Source organism: Anas platyrhynchos, chromosome 10 (genome assembly GCF_047663525.1).
Source record: "Anas platyrhynchos isolate ZD024472 breed Pekin duck chromosome 10, IASCAAS_PekinDuck_T2T, whole genome shotgun sequence".
Lineage (NCBI taxonomy): Eukaryota > Metazoa > Chordata > Aves > Anseriformes > Anatidae > Anas > Anas platyrhynchos.
The window spans coordinates 21785940-21807960 of record NC_092596.1 but is presented as its reverse complement, the minus strand read 5'-3'; the positions used below and the strand labels follow the sequence as shown (position 1 = coordinate 21807960).

Genomic DNA, 22021 nt, shown 5'->3' with positions numbered 1-22021 from the left:
GGCCGCACCTTGAGTACTGTGTTCAGTTTTGGGCCCCTCGCTACAAGAAGGACATTGAGGTGCTTGAGCGGGTCCAAAGAAGGGCGACGAAGCTGGTGAGGGGCCTGGAGAGCAAGTCCTATGAGGAGCGGCTGAAGGAGCTGGGCTTGTTCAGCCTAGAGAAGAGGAGGCTCAGGGGTGACCTTATTGCTCTGTATAAGTACATTAAAGGAGGCTGTAGCGAGGTGGGGGTTGGCCTGTTCTCCCATGTGCCTGGTGACAGGACGAGGGGGAATGGGCTAAAGTTACGCCAGGGGAGTTTTAGGTTAGATGTTAGGAAGAATTTCTTTACTGAAAGGGTTGTGAGGCACTGGAACGGGCTGCCCAGGGAGGTGGTGGAGTCACCATCCCTGGAAGTCTTCAAAAGACGTTTAGATGTAGAGCTTAGGGATATGGTTTAGTGGGGACTGTTAGTGTTAGGTTAGAGGTTGGACTCGATGATCTTGAGGTCTCTTCCAACCTAGAAATTCTGTGATTCTGTGATGTGGAAGTGTTGCCTTATATATTTTGAAGAATACTTCAATTAAATACCTTATCTGTCCATTTTCCAAGGTGTTCTCTTTTAAGTACATACAATTCCTAAAACATCCTTTATTGTGCCCTGTATATCAAATAATTAATGGGAAGTCTATTATTTCACTTTCAATGGCTGTTGCTATGACATTTCATAAATAAGTTGATTGTAAAAACCGCAATTAAAAAAAATCCTTTCTAGTAAGTGACTTTCAGCCAATACCATATTTTAAAATAATTATGAAAAATAAATTGATTTCTAGACTCCTAACTTTACTCATCTGTTAATTTATTCTGTAAACTGTTTCAGAGATCTTTTCAGTTTTCCTATACTCCAAATACTCTTTCTCAAATGCAAGATTGATTTCTAACAGACTATTTGGCTCAAAAGAGGAAAGACTTGCAATATATTAAGGTGATTTGTAAACTCACATCAAGAAAGAAAGGCAAGCACACTGTTTTTTCTTGTGTTTACTTGGTGTGATCTTCTTTCCCACGATCAGTGGCAGAGTAGAAGGCACCTCAGGCAATGGTTCTCAAAAGTTAACGCATCTTGTATCATACAGTCAGAGCTTTGCTTAGGATCTGCATTTCTGCTTTGCCTTTTTGATGCTCCATTTCACATTGAGTAGCTATGCCAGAACTAATTTCTTTGGAAAACACTTCAAAATGAAGTGTTTTATATTATTATATTTTGTTCCTAATTGTATATAAACAAGTATTTTCATTTGTTAAATACTCTTTTCTGCACAATTCCACCCTCTCCTGATAAATGCCCTCTGGAAAACCTTAGAACATGAAGAAGCTAATAGAGAACATTTTTACATAAACCTACTTAAAGAATTTTTACTCTCCAGCTGAAATCCTCATTAAATATATTATTACCTCCTTCCAGTACTTCAAATTGCCAGGAGTCATAGGATCCTAACATCACAGAATAAGGTCAATATACTGCTCACAGTAACAATTTCTTCCAGCATGAAGTCAATAGCCAATACCCAAAGTAGGTGATTTTGGTTTTAATCACTTACTTGTTGAATCCTCTCTTAATCCTGAGATACAGATGAGAAGAGAGGTATAAACATTTTGTTCATCCTGACTTAGAGAAAAAGAAAAATCAACAGCATCTTTGAGACTGATCTGTTAAATATCCTCATATAATATATATATATGTATTTTAATATTTGCATTTTATCCACATGTTCTAAGCTCCCCCTTTGTTTTATTTTTGCTAAAAGCAACGAGAGGGGATAGCATAAAGCAGGTCTTCTTACCCCAAATATCTCTCATCAGGAGTCTTTCTGAAAGGTGCTTAATGAAGTAAGAAACATGGACCTAATTAGTTTCATCTGGCCTTAGTCGTGCTTGGATTTAAACAAAATTTGTTGCCCTTGGCTTGTAATTTTTTTTATGTCCTCTATAAATAAAAATGCCACCAGCTCATGTCCGGAATTTAGTCATTACTTTTCATTTTGTACATTTTGACAACTTGAAATAATGCCTTCTAGTCACATCATTTTTTGTCCTTTAGGAAAATGCTATTAAATTACCTAAAAATATTATCACTAGCTACATGAAATTTGAGCAAGAAGTAAGCAGCCTGACTGAATTTCTTGTCCAATGCCAACACATTTGGCATTACCAGAGCAAAGGTTAATTTTATTATAGTAATATATATATATACTCATGTATTTTTACCTGAAACATTTCACTTGGTTATTATTCTCTATTACATAATGGAAATGAGTACAATGTTAATTCTCCTGGAAGATAATGATCTTGAATGATGATTTGAGATAGCATTAATTTAAATGATTTTTCTGATACAGTCACTTCATCTTTGAATATAGATATATATCTCTTATAATAAAACATCCCTGGATGTACCCCCAATGTGCTCTCCAGACTGTTTAGGTATTGGTACAGCTTCAATGTTTATGAAAGTGTCTCATGCTATGGAAATAGGTGTTCTTAATGCACACCATTATAATATTTATAGTAAACTTTCATATTCAGATTAGTCTGAATCAGGAAGAAAATCATTAATTTGAAAATGCCTACTATATTACAAATTTTGACACTGGCAGATCATTGTGATAAAATCCTTAGTTAAACTGTGTTATCCAATGGCTATCAAATAACAGAAGGAAGAGTTGCCGACTTTTGCTTCTACAGTCCTTTCAGTGAATTGAACAATGTGTACTGTCTCACTAGAAACCTCCATGGTCAGCCTATTGCACTCTGGGCATCTCAGAGCTGTAGATTTTGCTCCCAGAAGAGCTGCACTCCTTCCTAGTTGGGAAGGCAGCATGGGTGCTGTGAGGAAAACCAGAGGGCAATGGGACACAGTGCATGGCCAAACTATTATTCTCTGGGAAGAGAAGTGGAGGCCAGTTGGCTCCTTATTTTAATGTCTGTGGAAACTTCTGAACGGTTTTGCAAAAAGTTGCTGAAAATTTTTCAAAACTGAACCCCAAAACTCAGGAACAAAATCTCATAAACACACATTTATACCTGCAATTGTAAATGGAAGAAGTTATTTTAACTAATTCTAACTGAGAAGAGTTAGGCTGTTAAAAACAGCCTGTTTTTAGAGCTCAAGGTTCTAATGTGGAATTGTCAGTTTGAATTTTCGATTTAGATAGGTTAGAAGTCAGCAGTCTCTCTATAACTTAAGTCATTATAACATTGCAGTTGCTTATGTCTTCCTTTGCTACATCATTTTCTGTTATTTGTTGCATGTTAATACTGTCATCAATGTGGTACAATCTTCCACATTCTTTTGGATCAAAGTTTTTGACCCATACCCTAAAAATTTAATGCAATATTTATCTGTTATATTTACAAACAGCAAATAATAAAGGAGACAATTGCAGTAGAAATATTAAGACAGAGGTTTGGACAACTACTGATTGGCATATTATCAGCAAGCACTTAGTACAGGTGCATTGACTTTAGCATTCTTTTATGCTTTGTTCAGAAATGGCTTCTTAATTGAAATATTTTTCTTATTTATTTTTCAGCCAGCTGATGTAGGGTATCTCTAACAGTTGCTGGGTTCCTATGATTTGGCATAGGAAAATAGCATCTCAATCTCCAGCCTCACAACATTGCCCGAGAGAGAGTTATAGCTCAAGCAGCTGAGCAGGAAAGAGTCTGCCTATGTGGGGGTTGACTGCAGTTTTCTTGAATAAGCAGAAACAAATGAGTGAAACAAAAAAAAAAGATGAGTTGCATTGTAAATATTGCTGCACAAACAAACTGAATTGATGAAGTTGCAGTTTTGTCTAATGCCTTGTCACTAGTAAAGCACATTTAATAAACCTCAGAACAGACATCACATTGGTGTTTTAAACTGTGATAAAGTCCTTAGGATGTCTTGTGTCTGTTATTAGTGTCTCTAACTGGTATTTAGTTTGCTGTTGGTGGCTGGTGTGACCTACCATTCAGAAGTAGCGTGACCCAAAATCAAAAGCTGAAAGTGACACTGTTAACTGAACTGGATTCCACAAATTTTAAAGCAGGTACATGCAACAAATATCTAACAGGGAAGTGGTCACCATAAAAATATAAACAATAGCCTTATCAAGAACAAGAAATTCAAATATTTCATTTCATGACCTGTGTTTTTTTTTTTTTTTTTTTTTTTTTTTTTTTTTTTTTCATGCAATATTATGCATCTAAGCTTCCTAATCGTCAAGTTTTGTTTCTGGACTTTGGCCATAGGCACATATAATGAGGCACTTTAAGATCATACTGAATTTAAAAAAGGACACAGCAATTAAATAGAAAGTATGTTTTATCATGTTACAATTAAATAATGATGAAAAGTGAATTTCACATTTATAAACTGATTAATGAATAGTGCCATGGTGATTAATGAAGAGTACTTTACAAAGACAGAAAATTATTTTAACATAATTCAAAAACTTAAAGAATTGTAGAAGACAGGCCTGGAATGAGCCACAAAACTTGTCATATCCATTCCCCTGACCAAAGGAGACATGAAGTTTTCCCTCCACATCACCATTTCTGAGTAACAGCTTCATTTGGATCCATTACAATCTAGCTGTTACCTCAACTCTCTTTTCTTGTCCTGTATTTCAGTCAGATAATTACTCATGTAAATGTAAGCAGGTCTTTGAAAAGTAAAAATTTGCATGAAATTCAATAATGACTAAAGCAAAGATGGCACCTTCAATTTTTAAATTCTGTTCCCCAAAAGTTTCCAACTTGCTATCTTATACCAATGCGATGTTTATACCCTTTTTCTATCATGTACTTATCTGTAATAAAAATACAGAGTGACATGAAAAGCAGAATTCACAGGCAATGCATTCAGAACATCTGACTTTGAAAGTGAATCCCCAATAAAGTTCTGAGTGCGCCTATACAAGTTGTTCATATCTCTTACATTTATTACACTTAAAACATGCCACCCAAGCTTGATTTTGAAAATGTCATGTGAAGTATTGTTAAAAGTCATCCAAAAGTCAAGATGATTTCTGACACCTAATGTTTTTCTCCCAGTAAGCTTTGTTATCTTGTCAGTAAAAAAACTGCTATGACATGATTCGTTCTGAACAGCCATGCTGGCTGGTATTTATTTCCTTGTTACCATCTAGATAGTTAACATTTTTTGATTACTTTTTCAAGTTTTCAGTTTATACACTCTGCTTGACAATTTAATTTTTCTTCTTTTAAGGAATAGCACTGTATTTTCATTATCCTTCACAAATCCTTATGGGAAAACTCTGAATTTATTTCAATTGTCTCTCTAGCCAAGAAGAAATTCATACAGCTCATTTACTTAGAAATCATTTAAGTATAAATTTACCTCCATTCTCTCCAGGCTAATCTGAGTTCTTAAGTTCTTAATGTTCATAATGTTAACACATCTCAGAATCCTAGTCAACACTAACACAAAGATGGCATTAAGCAACTTGAGTTTCTGGTTCTTCAAATCTCTTTAGTAATATTTTTCCCTCCTGACTAATTGGAAATTTAGTTCCTTGGTCATCATAGGACTAATATACTTCTGGAAATGTTATTACTATAAATATTATTATTAATAGACTTCAGATCTTGTTTGTTTAAACTTGTACCCATTTTATAGAAAACAACCACTTCTCTGTCTTCTACATGCTTCTGAATAGGTTTACATGGACCTTGAGTTCTCTTAATGTGTTGAGTTCTCCTAGAACAAGATATGACAAGTAGACATATTCCAACTAACACATCTGCAGACAGCTTACCTATCTTTGTACTACAGTCCATAGCATCTCCAATTTTACTTCAACATGAAAGCATCAGACTCAATGATACTTTTACTGATTTCTTTCTTCAAGATACTTTAACCTCTGTCTTCGATATAGTTCACTGCGTTTTTTCCTCCCCAGTGATATATTTTGAAGCTCAGTATTTGAGTTGTCTGCATATCAGTGATCCATGGAGGGGAATAAACAAATATAATGAGAAATGAGAAAAAAAAAAAAGTATCCAGGACTGAACAAAATGATTAGACTTTAAGCTTGTAAATCTTTGCAACATGAAAATGACTGCTCTGCTCACAAATGCATACACACTATAGGAAATTATGTATTTCCAGAAACTGGCCCTGTCCATTTGCAATAGGGATGGGTGAGTATTACTGTGGCTGAATTCTGCAAACATCAAGTGTAAGTGAGATGTAATAGTACAGTACTTTAGTACTTTGCAGTACTAAAGATGGATATAACAAATCTCACACTATATATATATATATATTTAAATAAATTTCAGGAAAGCATGAAAGAATGCTTAAGATGTAAATAGCAAAACACAAATGTTACAGAGTGTATATTTGGCATTAAATAACTGTTGCAAAACTAATGAGCATATAATCCAATTTTGCAGCTTCTTCATTTTCAATGCAGCATTGAAGAAAAACAAACAAAAAGTATAGTCATTAAACTCACTGAGACAAATTAATTTTTGTATGCTGTAAACTACAAAGGACGCACATTATAGGTGAACTTGGTTTGCCCCTTTTTACTAAAAACAACAACAACAACAAAACAAACATTGGAAATTGTAACAACGCTTCAAAAGAAAGATAGGAAGTTTATTGCATTATTTAGAAAATATTAAGGTATTTTTTAATATCAATATAATCTCAGATTATCCAGAGAAAAATACGTGTACACACACTGGGCATATGTGCAATGCGTTTGAAATGTATCAGCTCTGCTGTTCCCACATATGCATACATCTCAGGACTGATAAACCTCAGTTATACCAGAAATCATGCATCTGTGCAGACTGTCAATGATCTTACACATCCAGTGAGTCTGGCAGAGCCACGCCACAGTGACTACACTGTACTCAGGTGCACCTGAAATGCATCAAACGCACTGGGTATCTGAAGGTTTCGACATACCAGTGCTTCAAAGATGCCATATTGCAAACAGGCTGTGGAATGTCAGTAATTGCAATACAAAAATCCAAAGACCTTTGAATTGATGGAATTTAAGATGGAAAAAAAAAATATATATATATACCTGGAAAAACATAGACATACAGTGGTCACACCAATGCTGACTTTTTTTTTTTTTTGTACCATTCAGAAAGACACTGACATTCTGTAACTCTCCTGTAACACAGAGGAGACAGAAAACTCTACTGGTCTCAATTCAAGATTACATATAATTTGATTTCTAATTATTCCCCTTGAATCCTGATTAGCTATTTAATGATTTATGATCTTTGAAAGTATACGATCTAATTTATCTCTATTTTCTGATTATATTACTGATTCACCCAATTTTAATTTCTGTATTTTCTAGACTAAATGTTCCATTGTAACACAATCTAGTACTCTGCTAGATTTTAATACTTTAATTTCATGAAGAGATTTTATCTCTCCTAATGACTTATGCATATGCATTAACAGTATCAAAGACAATCAGTATATTTAGTCAAACAGCTTCCACTGTTTCCTAGCTGGTCTTGTGATTTAAAAAAGAGGTGCTTTAGGTTTTAATAATATTGTAAAAAGAGAAAACATTTTTCTAAAAAAAATAACTAAAATAATGTCATGGATTACAGCATTTTCAAGATATGTGATACAGATATATCAACAAATTACTATCTTACTATGAACAGATTAATATAAAAATATATACTTTTCTAAGAAGGTATCAAAAAGATTTCAATATGCATCATGATCCATATTAAAAGGCAGTAAGGAATGATGCTTTAGAAGAACAGAAATCTTGTACAAATATCCATAAAAATTATATAAATGCTAAGAGGATTCCAGAATAGGAGGAGTATAATTATAATGTACATTTCCATGAAAAGGCAAGAAATTAGTTTGTTATTTGCATTCAGGTTCTAGAGGCAGTATAATTTTCTGATTTCATCAGCTTTTTGTTTGGTAATTTGTCTACAATTATACGGTAGTTTTCAAATTGTATTCTGATTTCTTACTGTTTAGTAATATAATTTTAAAGTATAAAGTATGGAGAGAAATAGAAATAAGACCTGATGACATACAACATCCAAAATATCATACCTCAAGATATTTTAGATATTAGTATCACAGTAAAATAAGTTTGTTTTTCATGTTTCCTGTCGGTGCATGATTTACTAATCTGCATTTATTACACAGCAATGCTGTGCAAACAATGCCTCCTGAACATGTATCCTGGATACGAAGTAGAAAACTCAGGAGCACAACCTCAGTATAACATTTTTTTTTTTCTTTCATTGACCATAGAATTCATAAGCAGCCTACAAATGAAAACTTGCAAACTTCAAACAGAAACAAATTGAAGAAGGCATAATAAGAGGATCATAAGAGCTTTATAATTGGAAAAAATTCTTTAATGCTATTTAAACTAAAATTATATAAAGAGCATAATCAGTGCTTACAACACTGCAGCCATTACACTGCCTCTTTCCCTTGCAGGCTATCAACGACCAGCAATTCACTGCTTGGAATGAATGCCAATGGCTCTGATGAGTATTTCCACTCTACAAACCACGCAGAGCAAACTTTCCGCAAAATGGAAAGTTACCTGCAGCAGAAGCAGTTGTGTGATGTTCTTCTCATAGTTGGAGACCAAAAGATTCCAGCTCACAGGTACACATTCCACTTTTGTTTACATGGCTTCAAAGTCTGAAATTTCCAAACACTAGGAAAAGGTAGGCCTACCCTGCCTGTTATGAATAAACAGTTACTATAATTGGGACATCAACTAAGATTGGAATAAAATGATGTGATCATTTTTGTATTCATTATTTTGAATTAAAGAGATTCAAATATGACCCACAGATGCTGCCATCTTTCTTTCTTGCTGCTGTCAAACTACAGTGAGGTCAGTGAAGATAAACTGCCCAAACCAGCACTATGGAAAAAAATTAGTTTATTAATTACCTTTTAACTTTATTGCTCACTGAATCACTCAAATTCTATGTTAAAGGAAATGTTTCTATTGCACACACCATTTAATATATACTAATCGTCAATTTCATGCTTGTTATTGAGATTATGAAGTAATTTGCAGTTCTCCTAAAATGGTTCTATTTCAAGGTTGGTTCTCAGTGCAGTGTCTGATTATTTTGCTGCCATGTTTACTAATGATGTGCGTGAAGCAAAACAAGAGGAGATCAAGATGGAAGGAGTAGACCCAGATGCCCTGAAAGCTTTGGTTCGCTATGCCTACACAGGTAATTTTTCCTCCATTACCCACATCACAGTTGTAAAGGAAGATATAAACTATTTAATGAATCCATAATTTTCACTTCTTCCATTTTATACTAGTACATAAACAAATGCGTAGGTCATGCATGTAGGATGTAAGATTTTCTCTACAGAAGATGAATAAATATTACTGTTTTACTAAAATAATCCGTGTTTTGAAGGAAGATAAGTACGAATACATGAAGCTAAAATAACATGTTCTAGAAGATAAAAAAAGATGTGATAAATGCGTGTAGGGTATCATCTTTCTCTAACTAGATATAAATTATTTTAGGAATTTTTATGAGAGAAGAACATATTTTGCCTGTTGCTCACCCCATACGGTGACACAAGGAAGGGAGGTATGAACTTCCATGTCATGGGTAGCTATAGAAATGGCCTGCCTGGTTGTCACCTATTTGGCTCACTCAAGGTTCTTGAGCAGGAACAATTAGAAGAAAACAGGATTATGGTATCAATGATGAGTAGAACGACTTTTGCCATAAGAAAGTGCCACCATATTCTAAATATATTTACTTATCTTCTCTTGAAAAATTATTGAGATTGTACCCTAATGAAATTCAAATATTTTATTTTAAAGTACCAGAATACTGTGTATATATACATTCCTTGCTTTCTTTTCCCATTTTTCAACATTTATCCCAATATTGCTGGATCCAAATTGTTGAGCCACATAACCAAAAAGATGAAGTCAGAGAACCATGAAATTCCTTTCATACTCTATAGTGAACAGGGAAAAATGCTGTAGATCAAAAACACTGTGTTATTATATAAATTTTGAATGGAATAACACAATTTCCATATGAAGACAGGGAGGTTGGAAGACATACTATAGGTATTTTGTTGAATCATAGGATGGTTTGGGTTGGAAGGGACCTTTAAAGATCATCTGGTTTCAACCCCTTGCCATTGCCAGGGATGGCACCCATATATCAGTATTTGTATAATAATTTAAAAGGAGTTAGAATAATTATAATAATAATGTTTAAATTCTAACAAAGACCCCATTATATGTGCTATAGGGGTATTAGCATGAATGTTAAAAATAGAAGACTTCACTTGCTAGGTCAGGGAGTTTATAAATCTTGACTCGTGTAACGAGACAAATCTCAAGAAAGATAAGCCATCTGCAACCCAGATTGGAAACAGAAGTTTCTATACACAGAATAGGCCCTTTATGTGTTTGTACGTACAAACAAGGGGATAAACACAGGCAGGAGGGAATTCTGTACAACTTGCATAAAACCATGATGTTATAGCATTGAATTAGCATGTATTACCCAAGGAAATAGATTAGTAGAAGCACAAGAAAGCTGAGAGGTGGGATGCTTATTATCTACATATATCTAGAAATCATCCTACTCGATTAAATTTCAACTCTTTCAGTTTACTTAAGTAAAAAACAAACAAACAAAAATATATACAAGAACAAAAGCAAATTTGCTACAAAAACAAATGCCAGTCTATAAAATCTATGAAATACTGTAAATTTGCTCATGAAATGAGGATTCCCTCTTTCATACAAGTACATTATATTGCAACCTTTATTTACAAGAACATGTAATGTTTTATCTTTATGCTCTCGTTCAGTAATCACACTGTTTGGTATAATGAAAACCAAATGCAAACATTGCTTGCTTTGGCACCATGCCAGACCTTTCTCATTTCTTGCAGAAATTAGAATGTATTATTCAAGCTCCAAAGCAAGGGGCATCAGGAAGAGATGGGACTGTGTTAAAACTGCTATGGAAAACTGAACTTTCCTACTGCCTGTGTCATAGATTTTCAAGTAATATTAACCAAGCTACATTTCTACACTGAAGGCTACTTTCTTTCAAGATAATGAAATATAAATGTGACTTTCAGAGGAGATGAGAGCTATAACTTTCAGAATTTTTTACATATTCTACTGGAGTAAATCAGAACAGAACTTTGGACAAGAAACCTCTTGTAGTTCTACTCTGATGTTAATTTTGAATATAATCTCTCTTTACCATCCTTCTCCATCTGTTAAACGGAGATGGTGTGTATCATCCCTTCACAGAGAAAGCTGGAAGAGAAATTAATGCTTCTGAGGCAATTAGAATGATAGAACGATTTTGGGAAAAAAAAAAGATTTATAAAAAAAGTCATTAAAAGTCAGTTCATTTTTTTTCAGAGTAGGTTTTTAATGCTGTGTATCAATTAGGGAATTAAAGTATCCACCAAGCATCAAGAATATAAGATCTTTTTAAATGAACAACTTCCAATCTATGAACATAACAAAATTCTCACATCATATAATCATCTCATTAAAATTTTAATGTACAATATATGACAGAAAAAATCAGGTTTCCCACATGAACTTACTGTTGGCATTTCCTAGCTATAACTATTGATAATAAAGTTCTTCAGAATCACAGAATCACAGAATTTCTAGGTTGGAAGAGACCTCAAGATCATCGAGTCCAACCTCTAACCTAACACTAACAGTCCCCACTAAACCATATCCCTAAGCTCTACATCTAAACGTCTTTTGAAGACTTCCAGGGATGGTGACTCCACCACCTCCCTGGGCAGCCCGTTCCAGTGCCTAACAACCCTTTCAGTAAAGAAATTCTTCCTAACATCTAACCTAAAACTCCCCTGGCGTAACTTTAGCCCATTCCCCCTCGTCCTGTCACCAGGCACATGGGAGAACAGGCCAACCCCCACCTCTCTACAGCCTCCTTTAATGTACTTATACAGAGCAATAAGGTCACCCCTGAGCCTCCTCTTCTCTAGGCTGAACAAGCCCAGCTCCTTCAGCCGCTCCTCATAGGACTTGCTCTCCAGGCCCCTCACCAGCTTCGTCGCCCTTCTTTGGACCCGCTCAAGCACCTCGATGTCCTTCTTGTAGCGAGGGGCCCAAAACTGAACACAGTACTCGAGGTGCGGCCTCACCAGAGCCGAGTACAGGGGGACGATCACCCCCCTAGCCCTGCTGGTCACAGTGTTTCTGATACAAGCCAGGATGCCGTTGGCCTTCTTGGCCACCTGAGCACACTGCTGGCTCATATTCAGCCGACTGTCCACCATCACTCCCAGGTCCTTCTCTGCCTGGCAGCTCTCCAACCATTCCTCTCCCAGCCTGTAGTTCTGCTTGGGGTTATTGCGCCCCAGGTGCAGGACCCGGCACTTGGCCTTGTTGAACTTCATACAGTTGACCTCAGCCCATCGGTGCAGCCTATCCAGATCCTCCTGCAGAGCCTTCCTACCCTCGAGCAGATCGACACACGCACCTAGCTTGGTGTCATCTGCAAACTTACTGAGGGTGCACTCAGTGCCGTCATCCAGATCATTGATGAAGATGTTGAAGAGGACCGGCCCCAGCACCGAGCCCTGGGGGACGCCACTAGTGACTGGCCTCCAACTGGAGGCCAGTCTTATGTGCAGTTAAAACTTCTTCTTATGTGCAGTTAAAACTTATAGTATATTTTTCATTAATTTATATGTGAATTTTGGGAAAAGTTTTTCTCTAATCACATCTTTGTCTTTGTTTCAATGTTTTTTCATGTAAAATCAGATCTAACACTGTTAAAAATGCTCCAATCACTGTATTCAAAATTCACTAAATTCTTTAAGTCTGTTAAGACAAGTTTAAAGATTCCTTCAGTAAAAAATGGAAAATAAGTCTGTGAATCACAGGGCACTTTTCAAATATTTTTTTTCAGAGAAGCAGAAAAAATAGAAAAAATAGAAACCAGGAAGCTTGCAAGTAAATAAAGTTACAAAGAAAATGACTGAAAACTTGTATTTTTTCCCTACATGTAAATTGCACAGGTATTCTAGAGTTAAAAGAAGACACTATAGAAAGTTTGCTAGCTGCAGCTTGTCTTCTCCAGCTATCCCAGGTCATTGAGGTATGCTGCAATTTCCTCATGAAACAGCTTCATCCTTCCAACTGCCTGGGGATTCGCTCTTTTGGAGATGCACAGGGCTGCACAGAGCTCTTGAAGGTGGCACACACATACACTATGGTAAGATAAATAACCTCACTGCTTTACGACTATAATGTTAACAGAGAGCATGAGTACTCTCCTGGAAAATATATGGGCTTTGGTGAAGCAGAGGGAGTTGGGGATGCTGTGCTCTCCAAGAGTGATACAGTGGCTGTGCTCCTCCTGCTCTGGCAGGGTCGACTCTGCACAGTCCCTGACCTGAGGACATCTCTGCTCACCTCAGCCTCCAAAGGGAAATTTAAGAACTGTGACTACTACAGAATTATTGGAAGGAGAGAAGGGCACATTGAGGAAACCGAATGTTCAGTTCTGTTTCCTGTTTCAGAATTTTGCCATACTTATTGAACTTAAATTTGCAGTATGATTTGCATGTATTTCTTCCCATGCAAAAAAAAACATGCCTTAGTATGGATAATGTCAAAAGGAAAACAGCAATGGTGCATTTATATGTTTTTAATTCAATACAAAGAAAAATCTAAAGCTGATTTCAAGGTGAGGTATACAAAAAATGACAAAATAAAGAATGCGTGGGAAAGATCTGGAACGCTAAAAAGAAGCACATCCCTGACTGGAGCATAATCTCCTCTGGCTCAAAGCAAGAAATGAATATTCAGAGCTTGGGAAACAGAGAAGCAAGATAGCTTGCTGTGAAACCAAATCAAGGGATAAATATTCAGGGCAACAAGATGTGCTATAGCATCTTTAAACATAAAAAGAATAGCAACTGTTACAGCTAAATAGATAAAAAAAGAACTACTCGTTAGGAGACACATGGCAGATTTATGCTTGAAATATTAGCGTAGTATGTCAAAACCAGTTTAGAGGCTTCGTAATGCTGAGAGCATTCCAGCAAGAGATTGTGCGCTTCCACATGCTGAAGTAAGTGAGAGTGGCATGTGCAGAATGAGGGCACCAGTTGTGCTCCTTCCTGTCATACTAATGAATGGTTTGTTTAGCAGCTATCTAGATTCCTTTTATATTTGAAAGTTTGAAAAAAGGGCATTTAAGATAGAGGTTCACTCAGCCTTTACATAATAGCATTGTCCTTGCTGCTCCATACCATTATAAGCTCTGAGCCCAAACCAGGAACTTCTCCTCTCTGCTGCCTCTTTTGTTCCACCAGTCCCAGCCATGTGGCTATCAACTTTAACCACTTTAAATCCACAGATTTCCGCAAAAATGAGATAAAATCATACAGTTATTAATGTCAGATAATGAGAGGACCTTTTTCAATTTTTTTTTTTTTTTTGTATTATTATTTGAAACCTTCAGTCTTCCCCAGAAATTCGACTTTTACTATTTTTTAAGTCTGTGTGTTAAAGAAATGACAGTTGGGTCTTTAAGAACACTATCTAATGTATTAGTACTGTGCGTAAAGGCTTTACACAGTCTTCATGAAAACAGCTGGGAGCATTCCCACTTCTAGAACCACTTCCTGCATCTTGTGTTCAGCACAGATTGAGGATGCTGCAATGAAAGAGGACCTGGCATTGTCATAAAACCACCTACCATGTTTTCAGCTACTAACACAGAAGAGGAAAATCTGCACCTCCTTGAAATAAGCTTAAAGAAAAAATTCTTTTAACCCCCTGAACTGATTCTCAAAAGACTCTTGAAAACAAGAGATTGTAACAATGCACACATACAAGGTGTTGTGGAAGAGGATAAAGGAAACATTCTGGTTTGATTCATGCCAACTTCAACCACCTCAAAATGTGTACCTTTGGGGAAAGACTATAAAGACAGAGTGTAAATATAGAGACCATCCCAATGAACTGGTAACATTTAAACATTTTCAGAAGACAATCAGCTATAAACACCACATCCATTCAATGAAAACAAGCACAATGGAAGCCTTCCCTTTCAATTACTTCAGCCATTGATGGAAAGTATTAACAGTTTCCTGCCTAGGATCTTTTCATGCAGATAGAGCTTGTTCTGATAAACATCTTGTGCTATATTTGTAACTAAATGTGAACTGGCCTTCCTGTTCTTATTCTCTGAATGTCACAATATATTAAAGCAGGATGTGCATAACAGAATAAAGTCAACATACCCTTTCATCACTGATACTTCTATATGTGCATTCTTAATTCTCTTGAGAAGAATTACAGAAAGCTGAGACTACCGAAAATAAATAATACAAATATCAGTTACTAAAATTTCTTCATCTGCCCTACTTCAGTGTGGTTTCCAAATAAGATACATGTCTTCCAGGTACCTAGATGGAAATTAATATTTCAAATATATACATAAATTCCAAGATGCAGTTCTCTGCAAGCATACTTCATACTGAATTATGATGACTGAAACTATATTTCAGTATCAATTCTAATATTGCTTTACTGGACCGTACAATGTAATTTTTTTTTAAGAATAATAATGCTTTTATTTATATTAATGTCTATTTCTGGATTTGGCATTTTTTCTCACCAAAAGACTAGAGACTGAGATCCCTTTCTCAGGACTTGTCCAATTTTCAATTGCCATAAAATTTGTTAAATTGCTGTAAAAATTGTTAGAAAAGCAAGTTTAATTTCCCTAAATTTTCTGCTGTAGACAATGTAGACATATAGTCAACACCTGGAACAGCCTGTCAGAAAAGAACTGCAAGGTTTGAAAATAATTCCAAACTTGGAAACCTGATTGTAACAAAAGCTATACAAAATAGTTAATTTGAAAGCCCACTTACCATTCTTAAGATATATCATGTACCTTCAAATTGTGTTGCTATTAAGCTAAAGTATTAAGATCACATTAATGGACAAAACTGCCAGTAGCAAAACCTGATGGGATATACTGACAAGAAGCCTGACAGATGCAGCATGGTAGTGGTAACAAGGATCATTTTTCTTCAGTTCTACAACAGGAAGGTAGAAAAGAAAAAACAAAATTTCCCCTTAAATGATGGAAGGGAATTCAATGATAATTAGAATATGTATTACATTTCCCTACACCCTAGTGCAAAAAAATACAGTATAAATATACAGAAATACAGTATATGCAAAGCCTTAACACTATGTAAGGAAAAGTTAGTTCAAGGTGTGAAAATCATGACTGTACTGAAGCCTATTGTTTTTTTCTTTTCAGGAACACTTCACAGAAGTTATTAAAAACCAGGAATTTCTTTTACTCCCTGCTAATGAGATTGCAAAGCTCCTGTCTAGCGATGACATCAATGTTCCTGATGAAGAAGCCATATTCCAGGCGCTAATGATGTGGGTGAGGCATGATTTGCAAAATCGACAACGAGACCTAGGAATGCTTCTTTCTTATATTAGGCTGCCTCTACTTCCACCTCAGGTATGGAAGTGAGGGGCTAACAGGGGATTTAACTAACAACTGAAACACTTGCCTCAAGCATCAGTTAGACAGAAAAAAAAATCTGTACAAAAGTGCTGGTTTGGGCTTCTTTTTAAATAATTATAATTATTTCGTTAACTCTATAGGTATGTTTATTATTTGTGAAGAGAGATGAAAAGAAGTTGCACAATAGAAATGTAATTATTGGGCTCACAACTACCTTTATAAACATAGCAGTCTAATGGTATCTCCAAAGGAGAGTGTTTCTTTCCTGGGGAGCATTTTGTCCTCTAATAACATAGCAATTTGTTATCATGTAAAGACATTTATTTAGACTTACCAAACTGCAGGACTGATAAGACACAATATTTATCTCTTATTACTGCAAAAAGTAAACAAAAACAATGGGCTCTAGATTATTGCTGAGCATTGGCATTACTTGTCCTTTCAGACTGAAAGAGATAGTTCATCAAAAAAGTGGCAGAGATGGACATACTGTTTTATAGCAAGCTGACACTGTTGGATCTGTGTCACAGAGGACTATCTCATCAGAAAAACAGGAGTAGGAACAACACTGTCAGGAATCTACCTTTATTTTATTGATGAGTGAAGCTGCAAGTAATAAACTTTGGGTTAAGCATCAAAATACCATATATATTTATTCTTAAACGTACACCTTGTTTAATATATTCCAATATTATGAGGGATGTCTATCATTAGGTTTGCTTGCACTCACATCAAAAGGACATTTACATTCATAGGGAGCAGTTTCCATTTGCAATTTTAAACTTTTCTAAAAGTCAGAAGTAATTTCTAAAAGTCAGAAGAATGTTTTTGGAAAAAAAAAAAAGCAAAAGGCTCACATTTAAACATTTAGTTAGTTACTATCTTTATGCTTTTTTACTGGCATTAAAGCAGAATTTACAGCAAAGCTTGGGTGAAGTGAACTGAAAATGAGTGTCTGTAGGTACAAATGTTTTAATTGATAAAGTACATACAACTTGTAATGATTTAGATATACATAAGATCATCACTTCTCATTTCTTAGTTACTAGCCGATCTAGAAAATAGTCCAATGTTTGCAGACGACCTAGAGTGTCAGAAACTTCTTATGGAGGCTATGAAATACCACCTTCTACCAGAAAGACGGTCCATGATGCAGAGCCCTCGAACTAAGCCTAGAAAGTCTACAGTGGGTGCACTTTATGCTGTAGGAGGTATGGATGCCACTAAAGGTAAGTTTGGATATTTGTTTAATTGTGTTAATTAATTGTATTACAGACACAAGGGGAATATAAAACAATCTTTGAAAGATTTCTATTAGGAAAACAGCAATTTAAGGATGAAAAAGAGGAAAAAAATATAGAAAACAACCTTGCATTTTAGACGTTCTTCCTTGCAGGAATCATGTTTCTAAATGATATACGTACAGCTTGAAGTTCAGACTAAAGAAGTTTGATTTGAATGGTGATTTTAAAATTCAGAGTTTTCTAAGAATTTTTGCATGCAGTTTGGCTTTACAAATCAGAAGAAAAAAATAACATTCAAAATATTTGAAGAAATATTTAATGTTATTCTAGTGTGCTCCATTTTTTAACAAAAGTTAGAAGGCTGGAAAAAATTTTTAGGGAAAAGTAAAACCAAGAAGCATTACTGAATATTTAGCAGCTCTAAACTAGAGTTATCAATATGTTAAAGCAAAATTTAAATAGAAAACATTTGCACTTTTTCACAAGTGCAAAATATGTGCATCTTTTTTTCAGGACTGTGTATAGAATTTTCTTCAAGTTTGTAGTTGAAAGTTAAATGTTATAAATGTATTCAATTTTTTATGATTTGATTTTCACAACTGCAACCAGTTTACAACTTTACAAATGACACTATTCTATTTACTATGAAGTATATTAAATTATTTTCCATAGGAATCCACTGCTTCGTGCCAAAGAACTGTAATTAGTTTAAAGTCTAGCAACTTGCTGAACAGTATTACTTTTAGCTGTGTGAGTTTACTATTAATAGACTCACAAAGAAGCTAATCCATTTCACGGTTTGGAAAAAGTTGCTGATGACTAATGTTTCCTATATAAGACATCTTGCAGTGCTACCTTACTATCCCATGCAATTAAATTAAATACAAAATACACATTCATCACCATCACAACATGAAGAGAAAACATTAATTCTTATGAAAATTCACCAAAATGAAGTTAAGCCATAGCAACTAGTGTAGTTTAATTAGCACTACTGATTTTTTTTTTTTGTTATGAAATATATAAATCAACCAAGAACTCAAGGTTATCTTTAAACTACACTATTCTTAGAAATAAGAATAAAATTTTCTAATAGGTCTTCACAGTAAAGGTTATACAAAGAAAGGGCTATTTCAGTCAACATCTCTACTTCCTGTGCCTCTTTTATTTATTACCTTGGAATAAAGCCAGTTGTTTGAACTTTTGCCTTTTGATGGTTAAGAACAGCACTTCCTCTCCTCCCTGCTGTCCTCTATATCTCTAACTCATACCTTGAGCCTGTGCTGGATTGCAAGATAAAGGAAACAGCACCTAAGAGACTACGAAGCACTAGAAGATCATCTCTGAGAAGGGAGTAACTACCACCTCTGGCAATACTGTGCCTTCTGTGATTAAGAAAAGAAGAACTCTCTGAGAGTGCCAAGTTTGGCTTTGTGCTTATCTCAGGTGGTATATGAAGTCAAACCTCAACTTCAAATGATCAAGAGAAGATCAAAGAACCACTCTTGGGCTAGTATTTTGAAAAATGTGAACATGCCTAAACCACATTACCTTTCAAAACCTACTTTCAAACCTCTGTAAAAATTGCAGCCTACAGGGTATGAACACACTGTACACCTTAATGTATTTTTCCTGCCTTTTTTTTAAAAAAAAAAAAAAAAAAAACTTATGTAAGCTATTTCTTTGATTTCTTTTGAAGCTGAGAACTTTGGGGCACTCATATATTAGCATAAAATAAATGAGAGAATCAAAGCAAAGAAGAGCAAACATACTACCAAAATGGAGGGAAAAAAAAAAAAAAGTAAAAGAAATTCACTTGTGCAGAATGAAAGAAGACAGAAGAGGGAAAAAGTAGATTTTTTTTTTTTTAATTTATTGCTGGTAGATGTGGTAGTTTTTTTCCAGTCTATGCATTTGGAAAGGCATATAGAGGGGGGAAAAAAAAAGATATTGAGATAAGCTCTTATTTCACTAAGCTTGTTGAATGTAGCAGGTGACCTGTACCAGGTTCTACTTGTGAAAACTTCTCTAAAGCAAACGTTACCTTTCTTCTCTGCATTACTGCATGGTTGTTTTGCTGTTAGAAACTATTTATCCACAAACCGCCTATTGTAATTCTCAAAATACTACTTCTCTAGTCTCAAATCCCAGTCAAGGAACAGGCAGGAAATCATCTCTGTTTTTCTCATCTGGTTGCCTTCAGCTGAACTGAAGCTGAGCTCCAGTGTGTACTGTGTGTGCAACTGGTAATTGCCTCTTCCTACCTTAGTCGTTGCTCAGCCATCTCCTCGTTGTGCTAAATCAGCTCTCACAGGACCAATTACAACTGCAGAGTGACTGACAGGAGCCAGCACATGTAAAAGTGTCAGTATTAAACGGCAGGGAGTTAGGGCCTTATGACTAGTTGCAGTAAAAACATTACTAAAAGTTCAGTGACCTGGAAGAATTGAAAATACAGCTTCTGTATTACAGCAGACAAGCATTTATTGCACAGCTGCTGCAAAGGTGAACCTCAGGGAAGCTACCTGTAGGAAACAAGTGCTTACTCACACAGAAGTCAGCCTTCTGCCTGTCTCCATTGTGAAAAGGAAAACATCCAAGCTATCCATGAAGATGCCTGCCTAAGACAGACAGATTCATGGATACATTTAGTTTTTGATAGCACTAATGGTTTAAGCACAGGCATGCCTAAAGAGTATATAGTTGTGAGGTACCATACTCATAAAGAATTAAAACAAACAAACAAAAACCAACTATCCTCATGGTATTCAAATGACTAACAGATTTAACTTATCTTCAAATTTCCAGTGTTAAAAAATGAGCTGGCATGTAATTCTGCCTCTTCTTGCCCCTGGTTTATTCCCATATGTTTGACAATCATATAAGCATGGAATTAATGCAGCTTTCTCACTAGGTTCACACTTTGTAATTGACGTTCTCAGTAAAAGATGCAGTAAGAGTCCGCACACAGAATTTCAATCTTCTGAAGCTGAATAATATTTTGAGATGGACCAGCTACTGACTACTGGATACTGATCAGTTCATGGCTGTCTTACATTGTACAATACTTCTGTCTTCAACAGGCACAACTACAATTGAAAAATATGACCTTAGGACTAATAGTTGGATACAAATTGGAACCATGAATGGTAGACGATTACAGTTCGGAGTTGCAGTAATTGACAACAAGCTCTATATTGTGGGAGGAAGAGATGGTCTGAAAACTTCTAATATTGTTGAATGTTTCAACCCTATCACCAAAGTTTGGACTATAATGCCTCCTATGTCAACACACAGACATGGCTTAGGTAAGAGGTGCTGCTTCTTTGTAAATACTTTTGATCACATACAAGTGATTTTAATTTACAAAAATGTTGCTGACATAACTTTCAAAGCATTCAGTAACATGCAGCAACATGTGTAGAAGCTATTTTTCAAAGACAGAGTTGCCCTTTACCATAATTTTATGACAGTGACATAATTTTATGACAGTGACATATGCAAGTGTTTACCCAACTTGCACTGGACTTCCAGAGTTAATTTTGTTTTTAGAAAATTCCAAATGGTGAAAATAATTGACTCTTCTCATTCAGTGGTGAAGGTATCTGCTTGCAATACAGTAACAGCCTGATTTATAGTTTTAGAAAATTATGACTAAATTAAGCCCATGGGTACCTAACATCTCTGAAAATCAGATCAGATAACTACTCACATTGAAGAAAATATTGCTGTAAGGAATTAAGTGCAACTTCACTAATTTTAATGTTGTAATTTCAAGAGTTTTAAAGAGCTCTTCCATAGCTTGGTAGTTATGGGTCTTCATTGCCCAGTAATCCTTAATATTATTCACAGTGAATAAAGTATATGAAATGTCAAGTGCATTGCTGGAACAATGAAAAATAAGGACAAGTTTAACATTAAGGAGACTATGGGAGGGAATATGACAATTTCTGAATGATTTATTTGCACAAATCTTATGAGAAAGGTCGGCTTCATTTACATTAATAGAAAAAGGTATTGGCTCAAAATCGTTATAGTAAGTTCAAATGACATAGAATATTTTTATTTTAATGAATAACACAAGAAGACTGATCCAGTTATTTGATAAACCTTAGTTTGTGGCCTATAGTACCTTCTCCACCACTTAGGGGATAAATTATAGTGTTGAGTTCTTTCCAATAGGTCTGTCT

The 22021-nt window shown here is 35.3% G+C and overlaps 1 protein-coding gene across 2 annotated transcripts in view; it reads left to right on the top strand.

The window, feature by feature from the left end:
• KLHL4 (kelch like family member 4) overlaps positions 1–22021 on the top strand; it is an 83115-nt gene that overhangs the window by 55527 nt on the left and 5567 nt on the right. For both annotated transcript variants that reach the window (XM_005011477.6, XM_005011475.6), the window contains exons 2-7: positions 8504–8677; positions 9128–9264; positions 13100–13296; positions 16369–16581; positions 17630–17816; positions 20915–21139. In XM_005011477.6, coding sequence (XP_005011534.1) covers positions 8535–8677; positions 9128–9264; positions 13100–13296; positions 16369–16581; positions 17630–17816; positions 20915–21139 — 1102 coding nt within the window. In that variant the 5' untranslated portion in view covers positions 8504–8534. The remainder of the gene's footprint in view (positions 1–8503; positions 8678–9127; positions 9265–13099; positions 13297–16368; positions 16582–17629; positions 17817–20914; positions 21140–22021) is intronic.